A 20,742-nucleotide genomic window follows, 5' to 3' on the forward strand; every position below is an offset into this window, starting at 1 on the left:
AGGAACTGTATCCCATATTGGATATCAACATCGCGGCGCAGTCGCCCAAGGCATCGTCGTCCATCTGTGCTTCCGGGTTCGCTTTCCAATCCAAAATGGCGGCTGCGTGAAATCAGCGAATTAAATAACTGTACAGTAGTGTTGTCACGATACCAAATGTAATGTTTCGATATCGATACCAAGTCAAGAATCGCGATTTCGATACTTTTTCGAAACTTTTCCGGAAAAGGAAAGTATTTCTTACAGGGCTTATTCCTTTGTGTAGGTCTGTGCTCTTTAAATGCTGTAATAACCTAATATAAATAAATCACTGACAAACATGCACATGCTCTGATTATAATCATATAGCTTATAGATCATTTTAGCTGATGTTTTGTATGCTTTATTTTAGCAGCTTGCAAATTAGTTATGCCATCAATGAAAGTTGGGGTGAAAGTTGTACAGCTAATACAAAAATAAATAAAACAACTACAGTTAAATAGCAGATAATTAATTTATTTCGCCATTAAATAAGAGATCTAGCGCTAAAATCTGTTGTTTTTTAAATCAAGCGGAGCGCTCATTTTCACTGCTATCAGTTGCATGGTCTTTTGCGGCTCGCGTTCATTCAGACGCACGCTTCATTCCATCACCGTTACAGAGACTATTGTGTACAGGCCGCCGGATGGTGTTGCTAAGAACTTGCAAAGTATAACTATCAGAACGCTGACGATGTGTGGCGTAGATGTAGGAGTAGCGAACGCTTCGAGCCTCTCGCGGTCGTTTGCCGGAAGCTAGTTATTTTAGTTGGTAAAGATTTAAATATGGATGTTTTTTTAATATATTAGAGATTTTAATGGTGTGTGTGTGTGTGTCAGTGGGACGAGGTGACGGGGCTGGATGACGAGGGCAACAGCGTGCGCACGTTCCAGATCTGCCCGCTGGAGAGTGTGTCGAGCCACTGGCTGCGCACGAGCTTCATCCCGCGGCGCGGCGCGTCTCAGGTGTACGTGGAGCTGCGCTTCACCATGATGGAGTGCTCGTCCCTGCCCAACGCCTACAGGACCTGCAAGGAGACCTTCAACCTGTACCTGTACCAGAGCGACGAGGACACCGCCACGCTCACACACCCCGCCTGGATGGAGAACCCCTACACCAAGGTACACACACACACACTTAACATTATCGTTACGGTTCTAGATATCATTATTATTCGCAGTGATCGCATGCTAACGTGTGTATGCTGTGTTGTGTAGGTGGACACGGTGGCGGCGGACTTCCTGTTGCGTCGGGGCGGCGAGAAGAAGTCGAACGTGAAGACGGTGCGCGTGGGTCCGCTGGCGAAGAGGGGCTTCTACCTCGGCTTCCAGACCCAGGGCGCGTGCATGGCCCTGCTGGCCGTCAGGGTGTTCCTCAAGAAGTGCCCCCCCGTCACACGGGCCTTCACCTCCTTCCCAGAGACGCTCCCTCATTCGCTGGTGCAGCAGGCCGGGGGCGTGTGCGTGGAGAACTCCGCCCCCCTGAGTGAAGCTCCGCCCACCATGTTCTGCGGGGAGGATGGGCAGTGGGTGGGGCCTCCGTCGTCATCCTGTGCCTGTAGACCTGGACACGAGCCCGTGGACTCGGACCGCTGCAGGGGTGAGGGACCTGTCTGTCTGTCTGTCTGTCTGTCTGTCGTCTGTCTGTCGTCTGTCTGTCGTCTGTCTGTCTGTCTGTCTTTCGTCTGTCTGTCTGTCTGTCTGTCTGTCTTTCGTCTGTCTGTCTGTCTGTCTTTCGTCTGTCTGTCTGTCTGTCTTTCGTCTGTCTGTCGTCTGTCTGTCTGTCTGTCGTCTGTCTGTCTTTCGTCTGTCTGTCTGTCTGTCGTCTGTCTGTCTGTCTGTCTTTCGTCTGTCTGTCGTCTGTCTGTCTGTCTGTCGTCTGTCTGTCTTTCGTCTGTCTGTCTGTCGTCTGTCTGTCTGTCTGTCTGTCTTTCGTCTGTCTGTCTGTCGTCTGTCTGTCTGTCTGTCTTTCGTCTGTCTGTTTGTCTTTCTTCCGTCTGTCGTCTGTCTGTCTGTCGTCTGTCTGTCTTTCGTCTGTCTGTCTGTCTGTCTGTCGTCTGTCTGTCTGTCTTTCGTCTGTCTGTCTGTCGTCTGTCTGTCTGTCTGTCGTCTGTCTGTCTGTCTGTCGTCTGTCTGTCTTTCGTCTGTCTGTCTGTCGTCTGTCTGTCTGTCGTCTGTCTGTCTGTCTGTCTTTCGTCTGTCTGTCGTCTGTCTGTCTGTCTGTCTGTCTGTCGTCTGTCTGTCTTTCGTCTGTCTTTCGTCTGTCTGTCCTAATGACAAAAGCAGTCTCTCTCTGTGTGTGTGTGTGTGTGTGTGTGTGTGTGAACAGCTCAATGTAAAGCAGCTGTGTTTATCCTGAACGCTGTGTGTGAGAGCTGGTGTTGTTAATAGAGCTTGATGAAATGCTCTTTTAATGAGTGGGAATTGGTCTGTTGGGTGTGGTTGAGGATTATGGGTAATGTGATCTGTCTCTCTCTCTCTCTGGATGTTCGTCTGCTGTTGTTTTATTCAGTGTAATCAGACTGACTACAGATGGATGATGATCGCTCTGCCCGTTATTTCTCCATCCTCGTTAGTCTTCATAGCCCATATTGTGCTCCTCCACAGTCCTGATGTGTTCAGGCTCGACTAGATCATGTTTTCCTGCTTGAATGTTGATTATTCTCCTCATATTCTCCATTGTTGCGGCTCCTCTCTTCCCAGTCTGTCAGTAACGCTCTGTTTACTTCCTGTCTCTGTGAAGCCCCTCCTCCTGAAAGCACACTGTGCTCTGATTGGTCGGCTGGAGCAGTGTGTTATAATTGGTCTTCGAGTGTGTTTGGGAAATGTCCCGCCCCTTTCCATAACCGCCAGTTTAACACACTACTAACTAACTCAACCAGGCCCCGCCCCTTTATTCTGCGCATGAATTATTATAATGAGGAATATTGAGACGTGTTCCCGGGAGAAACTCAAGACTTTCAGAAACACTGACTGCGATATAGAGGAGAACTGGAGCTTCTCATGATCACACACACACACACACACACACACACACACACACAGATGGGAACAGCAGATCATGTGCTCTCTAATACATTGTTTATGTATTATTTATGAATTATTTATTTATCTTGTATTTTTGAGGATGTCCACAGAGGAGCTTTTGTCACATTTAACTCAGACCTCGTAGTTTAACTAAACACACACACACACACACACACACACACACACACACACAAAGAGAAGGCCAGTACAAAGCAAGCGCAATTAATACAAACAAATTCAGCCACCTGCTTCAGTGTGTGTGTGTGTGTGTGTGTGTGTGTGTGTTTGTCAGTCACACGCCCCGTCTGACTCTATTATTTGAGTACAACAGGCGGGTCATTGAGGGCCTGAGACCAGATTGAATGTGTTTAACCAACACCAGCCCCCATACACACACACACACACACACACACACACACACCAGTTTCTCTCTCAAAGACACATACTCACGCCTAGTGTTGTCATGATACTAGAATTTCTAACTTCAATACGATACCTTGAAAAATAACGATATATTCAAGTGCATTTTCAAGATCACTTCGCTTAGTTAATTATAATTACCCTTTCGTTTAACGATGATTAACTCTGGTGTTCCCAGTAGCACTAGACTAGTTGATCTTCCCTAATGCTGGATTTCGTAGTATTGATGTGTGTGTGTGTGTGTGTGTGAGTATGTGTATTTGTGAGAGAAACTGTGTGTGTAATTGTTATACGCTTTGTTAAATGTATTTGTTAAATGTATATCCTTAAAAAATTGTTAAATTCAATACATGTTTATAAAAAAAAGAAACTGTGTGTGTGTGTGTGTGTGTGTGTGTGTGTGTGTGTTGTGAATGTCCTCTCATGTCTCTCGTGTGTGTTTTCTTGTAGCGTGTGGATCAGGCCAGTATAAAGCATCTGTTGGCGAGAGTGTGTGTCGCGCGTGTCCAGATAACAGTAACACACACTCCGCTGGATCTAGTGTGTGTCTGTGTCGCGCAGGATTCTACCGAGCAGCCAGTGACCTCCCAGATTCAGCCTGCACCAGTGAGACACACACACACACACACACTCTATCACACATACACACACACTCTCATGGACTCATGTATGTGACCTCTGACCCCCCCAGAGCCGCCGTCAGCCCCGCGCAGCATCATCGCTCAGATCAATGACACCGTGGTGACCCTGGAGTGGGCGGAGCCTGTGGACCGGGGCGGGCGCTCAGACCTCAGCTACAGTGTGGAGTGTGTGTGCTGCCGCGCCGGTGTGTGTGTTGCCTGCGCAGACAGCGTCACCTACAGGCCAGGCCAGGTGGGCGTGACCGGGAGGCGTGTCATCATCCGTGGGCTCCTCCCACACACCTCCTACACCTTCACTGTCCTATCCCTGAGTGGCGTGAGCGCTGTCAGTCACACAAGCCCCGCCTCCAGCAGCATCAACATCACCACCAGCAGAGACGGTCAGTGCTGAAGATCACACACACACACACACACACTCTATAAACGCGCAACTGTACTGATAACGGAAACGAGGAAACGCTTTCAGAGCCAGTTTCCTCTGACGAATACAAACATTGACAGCCAATCAGAATCAATCCTGTGTAAAATTAATTCATGAAAATGAACTAAAATGAGAACTAATGTTATCTATATGTATATATGTGCATTTATCATAATATCATCTCTGAGTGTAAACGATCCTGTCGGCAGATCCGTTAAGATAATACATTAACAGTGTGTGTGTGTGTGTGTGTGTGTAGTGGCCGTTCCGGTGTCCGGGGTCAGGAGGACTAAAGCGTCGGAGAGCAGTGTTTCTCTCAGCTGGACGGTTCCTTCGCAGAACCAGCACAACATTCAGGAGTATCAGCTGCGCTACAGTCTGAAGGTCAGCCGCGCTATCCTTAGAGTTACTGCTACAGTTATTAGCGTTATAGTTAACATTATAGGTACTGTTAGTTATTATTGTTAACATTATCGTTATATTATCTGTTATGCTTATTATTGTTAACAGTATAAATAGTTATTATAGTTAACATTATTGTTATAGTAATTATAATATCATAGATATCGTTATTATATTGTTCTATTTATCGGTTATCGTGATATTTATTATAGTTATCAGTTTAGTTTTTTATAGTTATCATTAGATATTGTTATAGTTGTCGTTATCAGTATAGTTCTACATGCAGTGCTGTGTGTGTGTGTTCCACCTGTTCTTGACCCCTGACCTCTGACCTGTGCCGCAGGGTCAGGATGATGGATGGCAGTACATCAGCAGTAAGAGTAGCTCAGCGGTTCTGAACGATCTGGCCCGCGGGTCTCAGTATCAGGTGCAGGTCCGGGCGAGAACTGTGGCGGGATACGGTCACTTCAGCACCACTGCTACTATCAGCACGCTTCCTGACGGTACACACACACACACACACACACACTCTCACACACTCACACACACACACATCCTCATCTAACGGTGTGTGTCTCTCAGAGGAAGAGTCTCCGTCGCGGCTGATGCTCACTGGAGTGCTGGTTGCTATCGGACTGCTCATTCTCATCGCCGTGGTGATTGTTGCCGTGTTCTGCTTCAGGTGAGATATGTGACGATGTGATTGGTGTTTGGGTGGGGGGTTCATAACTATCATACATGCATTCAACTCTACCCGCTTACACACACACACACACATATATTCACATTCAATTCAGTGTGACTCTTCCTGTTCTGAGTGAGTGAGTGAGAAAACATCCAATAAACACACACTCACTCACAGCCTAAGACCTACACACACTTATATAATGTTCAATATTGTTTGTTTTTGTTTTTATATAAATGATTTTTAAATACTTTTTATTTTATTTACCAATCTTTGTTTATTTTTATTATTATTGTTTTATGATAACAGTATTTTTACTTTTGTGTACTAAATGTTCTAAATAATTGTCTGTTGTTTTGATGCTTTGGCAATACAAGATGTATTTTTTGTCATGCAAATAAAGCTTTCTGAATTGAATTGAATAGAGAGAGAGATAGGGCGAGAGAGGGCAAGAGAGAGAGAGAGAGAGAGAGAGAGAGGAGAACAGGATGTGTCCACCCAGTGCTGTCTCCATACAGACTCTTACTGGAACAATGAATCTAACCCCAGGAGCACACACACACACACACACACACAGACAGAAGTATGTCACACACACACACACACACACACTCATATAGAGATGAACAGCTGCAGGGTCTCTCACACAACAGACAGAAACTCACAGGAGTCATGCGAGAGGAATCCAGTCACACACACCAGTGTAATCTTATCACATATAAACACAGAATAAGATCACGCTGGTTTAACAGTGTGTGTGTGTGTGTGTGTGTGTGTGTGTGTGTGTGTTTCTCAGGCGCTCCAACAGGACCAGGGACCCAGACCCGGATAAGAGTGGCCAGTTCCTGATGGGTCCGGGTGAGTTTCTCCCACAGTCAGGAGTGTGTGTGTGTGTGTGTGTGTGTGTGTGTGTGTGTGTGTGTGTGTGTGTGTGTGTGTGTGTGTGTGTGTGATGTTACACAAACAGGTCCAGACCAGTGAAATGTGGACTTCAGTTGTCTACCGTTGCCAAGCAACAGCTGTTGATGCCAGTGAACCAACAAAACAACACAATGTGCTTTATAATATTTACATGAACTGTATTATTATTATTATTATAAACTCCAAAATGAATGAATATTTCTAATCTCAGCTGATGACACAATCATGTGTTCGATCAAGTAGGAAAAACTCTTTTTACAACAGACTTTCATAAATATAAATAAACATCAGGTTTGGTGCTGTAAGATCTGAACATTTATGACATATAACATCATTACACAATATCCAATATATATTCAGTCTGTCAGTTTTTAATATCGAGAAAATCCATAACTTCATCTAAAATATAAAAATAAAATCTAATTTATAATATTTTATTTAATTGTATGCCAATGATGCTAAGATAACACTGGTCGATTGCCAGATAGATATTCACTCATATGTAATTAATTATTAATTCATAGTTTATCTACATCATCTTGTGAGGTTTTAACTGAAATAAAGCCATAAAAGTCGTAATTTTAGTTAGTTTTAGTAATTTTACAGTGTATTTGTTTCACTTTTATTCGGTTTTTTATTTCTTTATATTTTTTTATTTGTTTTATTTTTATATTTTCTGTTTTCATGTCAATTTTAGTGGAAGTTTTAGGAATTTTGTTAACGTGTGTGTCAGTGTCATTGAGACTATGATAGTTTTATCAATTAGTTTTGTTAGAAATTAGGAATTTTTATACTTTCTTTGTAGTTTGTATTCATTTTCAATTCAATGTTAGTTATTGTAATAAATCGAGTTAAATGAGAAATGAGCTGAAATAAGATTTTCATTTTTTATTTCCGGTTTTCATTGTATTTTTACTTAAAGTTTTCGTTATTCTGTGTATTTGACGTTTTTAATACTTTACTTTATTTCAGTTAACTTTTATTTTAATTCAAGAAAAGGAAATGTACTTTTATGGTTTTATATGATGTGTGTGTGTGTGTTTCTCACAGGGATTAAAGTCTACATCGACCCGTTCACATACGAGGATCCTAACGAGGCGGTGAGGGAGTTTGCCAAAGAGATTGACGTGTCGTTTGTCAAAATCGAGGAAGTGATCGGCGCTGGTGAGAACCGAGTGTGTGTGTGTGTGTGTGTGTGTGTGTGTGAGGTGCGCAGGTGTGGCGCGAGTCTCATGTTCCCCGCATGAACAGCAGTACTGCAGAACACACACCTGATGAAAGCCCGTCTCGAGTGTCTCCATTGTGCCGTGTGAACGTGATCTCTCGTGCGCAGGGGAGTTCGGCGAGGTGTGCCGGGGCCGGCTGAGGGTCCCGGGCAGGAAGGAGAGCTGCGTGGCCATCAAGACCCTGAAGGGCGGATACACGGACAAGCAGAGGCGGGACTTCCTGTCCGAGGCCTCCATCATGGGCCAGTTCCAGCACCCCAACATCATCCACCTGGAGGGCGTGATCACCGCCTCCTGCCCCGTCATGATCCTCACCGAGTACATGGAGAACGGGGCGCTCGACTCCTTCCTGCGGGTGAGTGAGTGTGTGTGTGTGTGTGTTTGAGTGTGTGTTTGAGAGTCTGTCTCACCCTCTCTCTCCCTGTGCTCAGCTGAATGATGGCCAGTTCACTGGGATCCAGCTGGTGGGGATGCTGCGCGGGATCGCCTCAGGGATGAAGTATCTCTCGGAGATGAGCTTCGTGCACCGCGACCTGGCGGCCCGGAACATCCTGGTGAACAGTAACCTGGTGTGCAAGGTGTCCGACTTCGGCCTGTCCCGCTTCCTGACGGAGAACTCCTCCGACCCCACCTACACCAGCTCTCTGGTGAGCACACACACACACACACACACACACACACCTACACCAGCTCTCTGGTGAGCACACACACACACACACACACCTACACCAGCTCTCTGGTGAGCACACACACACACACACACACACACCAGCTCTGTGGTTATTTGTCTAGTGTTTGCGTGATCGATCTGATTGGACTGGTTTTGTGGCAGTAATTTCCAGATTGTTTGCTGAAAATTCTCTTTTTTTAATTAAGATACAATATTTTCCCATCAGAATGTGCATTTTGAGCACAAAAGTTATTTTCGTGGCTTATTGCTTGGAATGGGTATGGGCTCTATGCACGGCGGTATTTCCGGTGAAGGATTAAGGATGCTCGATAACTTCCGCCGATCGTAGAGTCCAATGCAATACCGAGAATTTATATTGAATTTTATACTCCATGGTTATAATAAAGAAACGTTAGTCACAAAAACAGATAAAACAGACACCCCTCGTTGTGTTTATGCTTCTTTTTAAAATTATATAAAATAAACATAACTATATATAAAATTACATCTAAACGTATGTACGTTTCGTTTCAAAGACGGGAGGACAGTAAATATTGAAGACTCTGCCATAATCCCGTTTTCCTCGGTTCTCCTCCGCTTTAATCTACACAACCAGAAATGGACGAGCATCCTTACGTCAAATGCGGAACTTATGCGTGCATATAGCCCATAGTTTGAATTTAAAGGTTTCCGATTTCAATTCTGCTTATCGATTCCCAATTTCGATTCCAATAAGGCACAAAACACAACACCGTAGATATCATTCACCTTTACTGATATTGCAGAACCTCATCAGCTGAAGAACGCTTACACACGCAGTGTTTGCCTGAGCTTTAAACACACCAGAGGTGAACTAGCCCAACCAGAATTATTAAACACAAGTAAACACAGTTATTAAAGAAGAACGAATAAAACAAATCCAGCAATCGCAACAAATAGACACATCTGAACAAAGATACGGTTGAAATAAACAGTGTATTAAGATTATTAGGAACAGAACCTAAAATAACTGCACTTTATAAATATCCATACATTACAAAGATACTTACAAAAGTTATTCAGGACAAAAAGACGTCTGTTTGCTGATCAGTGATGATGCGTCGGGGATGATGCGTCTGTCATGCATCTGTGATGATGCGTCTGTGTCTGCGATGATGTGTCTGCAATGATGTGATGTGTCTGATGCGTCTGCAATGATGCGTCTGTGATGATGTGTCTGCGATGATGTGATATGCGTCTGCGATGATGTGATATGCGTCTGCGATGATGTGATATGTGTCTGCGATATGCGTCTGCGATGATGCGATATGCGTCTGCGATGATGCGATATGCGTCTGCGATGATGTGATATGCGTCTGCGATGATGCGATATGCGTCTGCGATGATGCGATATGCGTCTGCGATGATGTGATATGCGTCTGCGATGATGTGATATGCGTCTGCGATGATGTGATATGCGTCTGCGATGATGTGATATGCGTCTGCGATGATGCGATATGCGTCTGCGATGATGCGATATGATATGTGTCTGCGATATGCGTCTGCGATGATGCGATATGCGTCTGCGATGATGTGATATGCGTCTGCGATGATGCGATATGCGTCTGCGATGATGCGATATGCGTCTGCGATGATGCGATATGCGTCTGCGATGATGTGATATGCGTCTGCGATTATGTGATATGCGTCTGCGATGATGTGATATGCGTCTGCGATGATGTGATATGCGTCTGCGATGATGCGATATGCGTCTGCGATGATGCGATATGCGTCTGCGATGATGCGATATGATATGTGTCTGCGATATGCGTCTGCGATGATGCGATATGCGTCTGCGATGATGTGATATGCGTCTGCGATGATGTGATATGCGTCTGCGATGATGTGATATGCGTCTGCGATGATGCGATATGCGTCTGCGATGATGCGATATGCGTCTGCGATGATGTGATATGCGTCTGCGATGATGTGATATGCGTCTGCGATGATGTGATATGCGTCTGCGATGATGCGATATGCGTCTGCGATGATGTGATATGCGTCTGCGATGATGCGATATGCGTCTGCGATGATGTGATATGCGTCTGCGATGATGTGATATGCGTCTGCGATTATGTGATATGCGTCTGTGATGATGTGATATGCGTCTGCGATGATGTGATATGCGTCTGCGATGATGTGATATGCGTCTGCGATGATGTGATATGCGTCTGCGATGATGTGATATGCGTCTGCGATGATGTGATATGCGTCTGCGATGATGCGATATGCGTCTGCGATGATGCGATATGCGTCTGCGATGATGCGATATGCGTCTGCGATGATGTGATATGCGTCTGCGATGATGTGATATGCGTCTGCGATTATGTGATATGCGTCTGTGATGATGCGTCAGTGATGAAGACTCTCCGTGTTCCTCAGGGCGGGAAGATCCCCATCCGCTGGACGGCTCCTGAAGCCATCGCCTTCCGCAAGTTCACGTCCGCGTCAGACGTGTGGAGCTACGGCATCGTCATGTGGGAGGTGATGTCGTTCGGAGAGAGACCCTACTGGGACATGAGCAACCAGGACGTGAGTCTCACACACACACACACACACACACACACACACACGTAGTGGTTTTACATTTAGTCGTGTGTCCATTTTTGTAAATGATGTTTGGTCAGCCGGGCCCTGTCTTCATGCAGTGACGGTTTAGTCGACTCCAGCCTGGGCCGTTTAGGCTACTTTACTCCATGAACATGATGTCATATGTTCGTCAGGCTGCATAACGGTCACATCTATAATAATAAGCTAACGATTATCTTGCTTAACGTTATAATCACACTCTTTTCATCAGAATAATTGCATGATTGCCAGATTGCAGTTATTGAGTGAAACATCGGGTAGAAAACGTCTTCTTTTAACAGAAAAGCTCGTCTTTTTCCATCTGCGGTGTTGCACGTTGATATAGTCGGTTATCATTTAGTGACGTTTGTGTCGTAATGAAATGAACACATGGTTTACCGAACACACGTTAGTAGTTTTCATTTTGCTTTTTGATTTACGATGTCGCTTCACGCATTTTGATTTAGTAATATATAGTAAATGAATGGATTTGACGAGTTGTTATTCTGGATATTTTATTTCCGGTCGCGCTCCCTGATTTAGCTGTGCTAATTTCCAGAATTGGCTTTATGCACAGCTGCACTACTTCCTGAACTTCAGCCAGCTCCTTGTTTCCTGTCTGCCATTATTGGCCAAATTGATTAATCCAGGTGTGCCTGACCTCAGTTGTCATGGCAACAATAATCAGACACACCTGAATTAATCAATTTGGACAATAATGGCAGCCAGGAAACAAGGAGCTGGCTGAAGTTCAGGAAGTAGTGCAGCTGTGCATAAAGCCCATTCTGAGGACAAATGTGCCATGTTTATAGTTAGGATATTACTTCATTGTGATTTTTAGATTGCTTCAGCCTGTTTAATTAAAACAATCTGATAGATATAATTAGGGTTGGGAACCGAGAACCGGTGTTTTTGAAAAAATACCGGAACCGTGCAAAATTCCTAAGTTTCGGTTCCGAAAACGGTTCTGATGCCGATGCGATATCATCATGTGGGCGAAGTGCTGGGAGTAGAAGACGCCGTCTTATTCCTAAATGACAAAAACTTCACCACTGAAGTTGCGATTTGCTCTCACACACGCTACTGCGCGCGCCTGTTTGCGCTGAGAGAGAGAGAGAGCAGTTGTCGATATGAAACTGCTTTACAATCACACAGTCTCAATATTTATTTGTTTCACATATTCAAATGATTTCCGTTACAGAATTAGTGAGATTATAGTTTGAGTAAACATTGACGGTAGTGGTCAAAACAGATGCAGTCCGTATATTTTTTGTGTTCAGAATTTACAAAATATATACAATGAGCGAGTGCATCATAATGTTTTTTTTTTCAAACCGTGTTTTTGTCTTATCTTGAATCACTACGTAAAGCCTGTAATAAGCGTTAATACTCAGACTTCTTTAGACTGGCCGGCGGATCGCAGCTGCTGCGGAGTAGCCCAATGCCTGCGTGACTCGTCATGGACATAAACAGAGAGAAGTAGCTCCGGCAACAATGTTCTTCCGCAAGACGCATTTCTGTTTATTAACTGCTAGAGCGCCGATTTATCCAGTAATGAAATACGTAAAGTCTTAATGAATCAATCATTCAAACCGTTTTAAAAAATAATCTGTTCTACACACATATGTGTGTTAAAGCATATTCTACTCCTTCTGAGAGGGTATTCTTCACTGTTGGAGATACAATAAAGGAGAGGTCTAAATTATTATAGAGAATGCAGAATTTTTTAATTTCCTTTATATATATATATATATTTTTTTTTTTGCAAAGATTGCTTAATAATATTTTGAGTTTGTTTACATTACCAGTCTGTTAAACTAATTTGTCATGTACTATAAGAAATAAACACAAAAAGGATTGTGGATTTTTCTCTTACTAATATTTTTAATTGAATGGGAACCGGAACTGGAATCGGAAAATTTCTCACGATTCCCAACCCTAGATATAATAATGAAATATACAGTTGTAATTGAAATGATCCCTCCCCCGTTGCACATCAGGTTTATTGGCTAAATGTTCAAGCTTCAGCGGTTTGCAGTGAACCAATCAAACACAAGAACTTGACATAGCCAACACAACACACACAGTTAGCATTTATTTAATGGAGATTGTTTAAACACTGTAAGTTGGAGAGCGTCTGAATGCTGAAGGAGTGTGTGTGTGTGTGTGTGTGTGTGTGTGTGTGTGTGTGTGTGTGTGTTGTGCAGGTGATCAACGCCATCGAGCAGGACTACCGGCTGCCCGCTCCCCCAGAATGCCCTGCTTCTCTGCACCAGCTGATGCTGGACTGCTGGCAGAAGGAGAGATCGTCTCGCCCGCGCTTCTGTGCCATCGTCTCTGCCCTCGACCGGCTGATCCGACACCCCGCCTCTCTCAAGATCACCACACGCATCCCCGACGGGTCAGTGTGTGTGTGTGTGTGTGTGTGTGAGAGAGAGAGAGAGAGAGAGAGTGTGTGTGTGTGTGTGTGTGTGTGTGTGTGTGTGTGACAGGAAGTGTTTGGGTGGGAGGCTGAAATGGAAGTTAATCACCTTCACTGCTGCATCCTGCACTTTCCATTCTACATCACCCGTACACACTCTCTCTCACTGACTCACTCACACACACACACACTCACTCATGTGTAACGTGTGTCTCTCTCTCAGGCTGTCTCACCCTCTGCTGGATCTGCGGTCTCCTCCTCTCTCTCTCTGCAGTTCTGTGGGCGAGTGGCTGCGGGCCATAAAGATGGAGAGATACGAGTCGGGGTTCCTGCAGGCCGGCTTCACCTCCATCGAGCTCGTCTCAGACATCTGCACCGAGTGAGTCAATCACACTGTTTGGGTGCGCCCCTTTGAATGCTAATGAGCTTTAGCTCCGCCTTCCGGAGAGACTCAGTGCTTCACTTTTACATGTTTCTGAATGTTAGCGGAGAAGTTTGTGTAGTTGTTGTGGAGTTACACTGATCATCTCATCATCATGTTGAACTCTTCCACAAGTGTCCACAGTTCCTGAGTCAGTGTTTATAAGACAGCGCTGGTCACATGATCTGCTCAATAGTGTTCAGTTTCAGGCTCAGCTGATCTTCTCCAGTGTGTTAGAGCTGGGCTCTGTTGGCGCTCACTGAACCCAATGTGTGTGTGTGTGTGTGTGTGTGTGTGTGTTCAGGGATCTTCTGCGGATCGGCGTGACTCTCGCGGGACACCAGAAGAAGATCCTGTCCAGCGCCCAAACGCTCCAGATCCACAGCGGATCCCTGCGATACTGACCCTTCCCAGAATCCCCTGCTTCTGCTCTTACGGACCAGTCCGTCCACGACCCATCGGCCAATCAATGTGGAGCGTCACCGGCCCGCACCAGCCAATCAGAGAGAGGCTCTGGGTCTGGTTCTCTTAGACACGGACTGATGTCTGTTCGGGACCGTCTCCTCTCGTGGAGAGAGTTACTTCAACAGGAAACACGGGACGTTGGAACATGACGTGTCACTGTTGCCGTGCATTATGGGAGTTTAATCGGATCTTCACATTGAAGGTTCATTATAATTATTATTATTTTTATTATAATATGAGATTATTTTGTAATTATTTTGTACGTATCAAAACAGCACAAATAATGAACGAATGTTTGTTTAGCCAAAGAACTGTGGGAGCTGTCAATCAAACTGACTGTAAACCATGTGACCAATCACATTAAAGACTCATGCTGGCCCCTCCCACGAGAGCTTGTTTGATGTCCGCTTCATTCCAGCCGTCAGTGTTCTGCTGTTCGGATCAAACGTCTTTAATGACCAGATCGACACTCATCGGCTCACACTCGTTTAATAATCCAAAACAAGAAACTCAATCTTTCAAGGCAACGTTTGCACATCATTTTCATCAAGTTTATGTTTGACTTAATAAAAACTGCATAGAAATATGATAAAACTAAAAAAAAAGACAAAAAACCCTGAATTACTAAGAGTTTAAAATGATAACGCGAACAGAAAAGGTGAACTAGAAAGCGAATTTAACCGCCTGGTACCACTGTATTATATTCATTTATTAGTTATGATGTGTGTGTGTGTGTGTGTGTGTGTGTGTGTGTGTGTGTGTGAGTGATTCCTCATGAAACCCTGACGGAGCCGCTGACAGATCCAGCAGAACATGCTCAACTAAACATTTTTATTTTACATAAAATAAAAAGGCCTCGTAAATCGAAGCCGCATGTCTAAGCAAGTTCTGTTGCGTCGACTGAAGCTCATGCTAACACCATCTCCAGTTTTAAAGCACGATGAGTTTGGAGTGTTTCAGCTTTTGAATGAATAATAAAGCAGGACACTGAGATTTAACAGGCTTTATTTCTCATATTAATCTCTGACGAGCTACAATAGACGTTTGCTTTCTTTTTTTAAAAGACACTTCTAATGTTAATTTTAATTGGCAAATGGCATGGAAACCAAAGGGGTCAATCTGACCCGCAACACAAGCGGAGTGAGCAGATGATCAACACACCGAAGGGTTTTCAAGGGTCATCAGCCGTGTGGAGCTGAAACACGGCAGTGATTTACACGGATCTCACAGGAAGTGCTCGGGGGATTACACACAGACATCATGTTTCTATCAGTGTTTGATTGACAGATGGAGGCGGAGCCGATGACGTCAGCGTGGATCTCTTCTTTAACCGCTGACAGATGGGAACATGGAGACTCTTTCAATCCCTCGTTAAATATGTCTTCATTTCTTAATCAGAGGAATATAAACTATATAACTAGAGCGAACATAAAACATCCCATCATGCTGCTGGATCCAGTTACAGTCGTGTGTGTGTGTGTGTGTGTGTGTGTGTGCAGTGTTTATGTTCTCAGATTATTTTTTAATATCAGTCGGATGTTCTGACACTTCGGGTTTATATTACAGAGTCAGAAAGAAACAAAAGTGGAGGTTTGATTATTGTACAGAGTTTAAACTCATGATGGATTCTGGTGTGTGTGTGTGTTTGTGTGTGTGTGTGCGTGCGTGTGTGTGTGTGTGAGTGTTTGTGTGTTTTGGAGACTCGCGTCTCGTTCTGTGATTCCGTTGATCTGAGCTCATCCGATCTGTAAACCAAACTCTCTTCATGTATATAGAGCAGTCGCCGTGTGTGTGTGTGTGTGTGTGTGTGTGTGTGTGTGTGTGTGTGTGTGTATGAGAATGTAAATGGATGAGCGTATGGAAAGATTGGAGAGACGGAGCGGCAGGAGACGGACACATGGAGGTTTGCAGTGGTAATTGAAAACTGCTGTTGAAACCACAAAGTCGTGTTTGACATGAAGAGAGACTGTTTGAACCGTGACTGTGTGTGTGTGTGTGTGTGTGTGTGTGAGAGAGAGCGAGAGAGAGGGATTCCATTCTCCTCACTCCCCACTTGACCTCCGACCTCGACTGCCTGTGAAACCCTTTGGTTTCACACCCCACAGTGTGTGTGTGTGTGTGTTTCTGGAGCGTGTCAGAATCAATCACACATAGTTCTCTTAAACAGATCTGACAGTCACGCTATGCAGCAAACACACACACACACACACACACACACACAGAACATTTCTTCCTCTTCAGTGGGTCTGGAACACACACACGCACACGTTGGTCAGTTAACCTCACATTCATTGGTTTACAGCTGTCAGGGTCGGGTTAGTTAACCCTAGAGGTCGTGACCTCTGATGTCACTGCAGCAGACAGTGTGGAAGAATCTCTCATAACTCACAATAACAGATGGCACCATAAACTCCGTCCGTCCATCAGCTGGACTGTAAGTTAACTACATGTCCACTTATTCTGCCAGTCCACATACACACTCTAATAAGAGTTACAGGACATGTAGGTGCAGCGTTACTTACATAGACATATACACTAGACGTCACCTTGGCTACGGCAGTTCATTGGAACGAATGTGTCAATAGAAACAGGGGAGCCCCTCCACTTTAATGCATCAGACACAGGTCTAACGGAAATAAAATCATAAATCATCATGAATGCGATTTTTCTTGTTTTTTTCGCTTGTTCCAACGGTCAGACATGTATTTATCATTGATTCCAGAAAGATTTTTTTTTTTTAAACATTCTTCCTAGTTCAGATTTCATCCGTGATCATCATACGCTGCACAAAAGTCCGCCACCATCAATGAATTCGAAGTAAAGGCAGAGATAGCAGCGTTACCTAGCTACTTCCTATGACAAGACCCCTGTTCCAAGATGGCGGCGGGTTTGACACATGCTTAGAACCCCAAGGTGACGTCTACCCAGATAGCAAACTGACATTGAATCAACGTGGAAATATGACATCGAAACAATGTTGATCTGACATTGTTTTGCTCATCGAATTAACGTTGAACCAACGTCAGACGCGCCATTCTTTCAAAACTAACGGAAAATCAACTTGAAATCAACGCGTTGTTTCAACGTTATGAAAGCAAACCAATTTTCGATTTCATTTAGCTTTGAAGAATGCCGCGTCTGACGTTGGTTTAACGTTAATTCGATGAGCAAATCAACGTTGTTTCAATGTCATGAGAGATGTCGTTTCCACGTTGATTCAATGTCAGTTTGCTGTCTGGGTAGTGTATGTCTATATGCGTTACTTAAAGCAGGGATAGTTAACATAAACGAAATAGTTAAGTAAACATATATATGACGATTTAGATATATCTAAATATGTTTAGTGAAAGGTAAAACTTCCGAAATCTCCGTGTAAACAATGCGTGACGTCGACGAGCGAGAGATCACTTCCACCGTAACGTCTGGAGACGGTTCAGTTGGACATCTGATTCAGATCAGTTCGACGGCTGTTAACAAGAGGTAAAAATTATATAAATACTGTTCGTTTTCTCACACAAACCGCTTGTTTCGTGTCTTAGGCCATCAATGTGTACTTTCACGAGTCATTAAATCATGTTTAATTTGGACTTCTCTGTGCTGCTCTTTGGTGGACCCCCTAAAACTGCATTATATGAATGACAAACACCGGTTTGACTGAAAAATGTCAAAATTGAAAATACTGTGGAAACAAAGACACCTACATCTTGGATGCCCTTGAGGTAAGATAAAACATATCAAAAATTAATTTCAAAGTGAACTATCCCGTTAAACTCAACAGAATGGGTTAGAGACCATCAAAAACAAGTGAAACCCACACGTCAAGTACTAGCATGAGACAGGCAGAAGTTTTCAATACAAATATTTAGTTTATTGAAATTCTACATTTTTAATCGACAGTAACGCGAGTGTTGAGTGAGGATGGAGAGCTGTGCTGTTTAAACAAACACTGTCCAGAAAACACGATGAAGACTGCGGGAATCTAAAGGTCTCTTATGAAATATGTATGATAATATCTTATGCTAATTGACATTAACACCCGCCAATCCGCCAAATGCGCGTGTGTGTGTGTTTCAGTGTAATGCAGTCACTTCGACGAGCCACTTCGGCGGGAGAATTTTTTTTACAATATACATTTCCAATTGTAGTCCTTAAAAGGTCATCTGAAATATTAAAGTAAGTGGTTTACTGGGGAAGTCCTGAAAGGGTTAGTTGAAGATGATGTCATTGACTGGTCCGTCTGACCTCGTTCATCTCCAGAACACAGTTTGAGATATTTATTTCAGATGGAGTCCGAGAGCTTTCTGTCCCTCCGCTGGACTGTCCTGGTCCAGAAAGGAAATAATGACATCATCAGAGTAGTCATGTGACATCAGTGGGTGAGTTACAGTGTTTTGAAGCATACAGTTTGTTCATATATATATTAGTATTATTTAAAAACACGCTAAAGTTTAACTGAGCAAATATTGACATGGAGGGTTTTGTTGGACTATTATAGTTTTTATAAATATTTTCATTTAGTTTATTTTATGATTTTCCTTCCTTTTTATTTTAGTAAAGTTGTGTTGTATTTGTCAGTTATTAGTTTATTAAGAAACTTTTTTGAATTATTTCAGTTTGTATTTGTTATGTCAGTTTTACATGTTTTGTTTTTGTTCTGCTAATGCTCATTGTTTATTTTATTTGAAGTAACCATTTTGTATTATTGTTGTTATGATTATTTTAGTTTTAGTGAACTGAAGTAAACCCTGTGTGCGATCATGTGTTATTTCTAAGTTTGTCTGTCCTCGGCTGCGTTCACCTGTAAAATCTGCCTTCCTGTTTTCATCCTTTCTTTCCTGTGATTTTTCTTCTCTCTCTTTCCTTCCCTGTGGAATGTCTCACACACACACACACACACACACACACACACCTGTGTTCTCAGGTAATGAAGGTGCCGGTCACTCCTCGTGTGATTGGCTGAGAGATAAACTCTCAGAGGGTCATGTGACTTCCTGCTGCTGTCCCTATAATGACATCAATTAAGAACAGATCCGGCTCACGAGACACCCGATACACACACACACACACACACACACACACACACATGAATGAATGCAGATGCAGTTCAGTGTGTTTTGTCTTCATATTATGTCGGACGTTATACTCACACTTGCAATGCTTTAATCTTTTTTAGTTAGGGTTAGGTCTGTGTGTTCATGTTCAAGTTGTGAAGCATGCAAATGTGCACACACACACACACACACACACACAGATGGCAGGAAGCTCTTCTGGATTTATGATCCTTCGTGTGTGTGTGTGTGTGTGATTGACAGGAGGATCATGGGTGTGTAATTATATTGATGTCTGTTATGTGTCACAGTGATGTGTGTGTGTGTGTGTGTGTGTGTGTGTGTGTGTGTAGTCGTTACGGTTATTAGGGTCATTGAAGTGAATTATTTGATTTGAGCTATAAACACACACTTCTCAGTTTTCTAACTTTTTTAACACCCCGTATGTAACTGTGTGTGTGTGTGTGCATCCACAGAAACATAACCCCTGACCTCTGACCCTCCAAAGCCCTTCCAGATCCGTGCAGACGGTAGCGAGAGAGCAGACGGATCTGATTAAACCAGGTGAAGGTTTGAGGAGAAACTCACTAATGCACACCAGATACACTGAGAGTGTGTGTGTGTGTGTGTGTGTGTGTGTGTGTGTGTGTGCGACTATCAGCAGGAGTGTGTGTGGTTTCCTGTCGCCACGGTGACAGCCGCCCATCACATCTGCAGCCAATCCAGCGGCTCCAAACGGGAAACTCTGGAACAATGCAGTGTGCGTGCGTGTGTGTGTGTGTGTGCGCGTGTGTGTGTGTGTGTGTGGATGGACTGTTTATTCTGCTCTTCTAAAAAAGATGCTGCTTACATTTGAGGGGAAAGTCCAACCACATTTGAGCTTCTCAGTAAACACACATCGTGTGTGTGTGTGTGTGTGTGTGTGTTGATGTCAGTGTTGGCAGAGGTTGAAACACATGAGTTTTGGGAATCATCAGATATATATTTATGTATTCCTCTAAACACACGTGTGTTCTGCCGTTAGTTGGAGTGTGTGCTCAAAGATCTGTCAAACTCGTCACGTCACATTTATGAAAACACTTCTGAACATGTTTAGTGTGTGAAAGTAAAATATAAGATTATGAAACCCCAAATATATTCACAATAATAAATGAATATGAAAAGAATCTTTTCTTTCCTCTTGTGACATCTGACCTTTGACCCCAGCAGGGAGGGGCTTGAGTTCAGGCATCCTGTTAGGCGTCCCGGCAGCAGTTTTCACTTCCTGTCTCCACAAAGACACACACACACACACACACACACACACACACACACACACACACTGTGCTGAACACCATCGACCACAACAT

At 43.7% G+C, this 20,742-nt stretch overlaps 1 protein-coding gene across 1 annotated transcript in view; it reads left to right on the plus strand.

Moving 5' to 3' along the window:
• ephb4b (eph receptor B4b) overlaps window positions 1–14,734 on the plus strand; it is a 19,585-nt gene extending 4,851 nt beyond the window's left edge. Inside the window, exons 3-17 of the mRNA XM_039652261.2 lie at window positions 858–1,139; window positions 1,236–1,617; window positions 3,915–4,070; window positions 4,156–4,485; window positions 4,786–4,910; window positions 5,272–5,431; window positions 5,511–5,610; window positions 6,410–6,471; window positions 7,585–7,698; window positions 7,868–8,115; window positions 8,192–8,407; window positions 10,852–11,001; window positions 13,245–13,438; window positions 13,683–13,838; window positions 14,185–14,734. Coding sequence (XP_039508195.2) covers window positions 858–1,139; window positions 1,236–1,617; window positions 3,915–4,070; window positions 4,156–4,485; window positions 4,786–4,910; window positions 5,272–5,431; window positions 5,511–5,610; window positions 6,410–6,471; window positions 7,585–7,698; window positions 7,868–8,115; window positions 8,192–8,407; window positions 10,852–11,001; window positions 13,245–13,438; window positions 13,683–13,838; window positions 14,185–14,284 — 2,775 coding nt within the window. The 3' untranslated portion in view covers window positions 14,285–14,734. The remainder of the gene's footprint in view (window positions 1–857; window positions 1,140–1,235; window positions 1,618–3,914; window positions 4,071–4,155; window positions 4,486–4,785; window positions 4,911–5,271; window positions 5,432–5,510; window positions 5,611–6,409; window positions 6,472–7,584; window positions 7,699–7,867; window positions 8,116–8,191; window positions 8,408–10,851; window positions 11,002–13,244; window positions 13,439–13,682; window positions 13,839–14,184) is intronic.
• The last annotated feature ends 6,008 nt before the right edge of the window (window positions 14,735–20,742 follow it).

The sequence above is a fragment of the Pimephales promelas genome, chromosome 20 (genome assembly GCF_988280905.1).
Source record: "Pimephales promelas chromosome 20, fPimPro1.hap1.1, whole genome shotgun sequence".
NCBI lineage: Eukaryota > Metazoa > Chordata > Actinopteri > Cypriniformes > Leuciscidae > Pimephales > Pimephales promelas.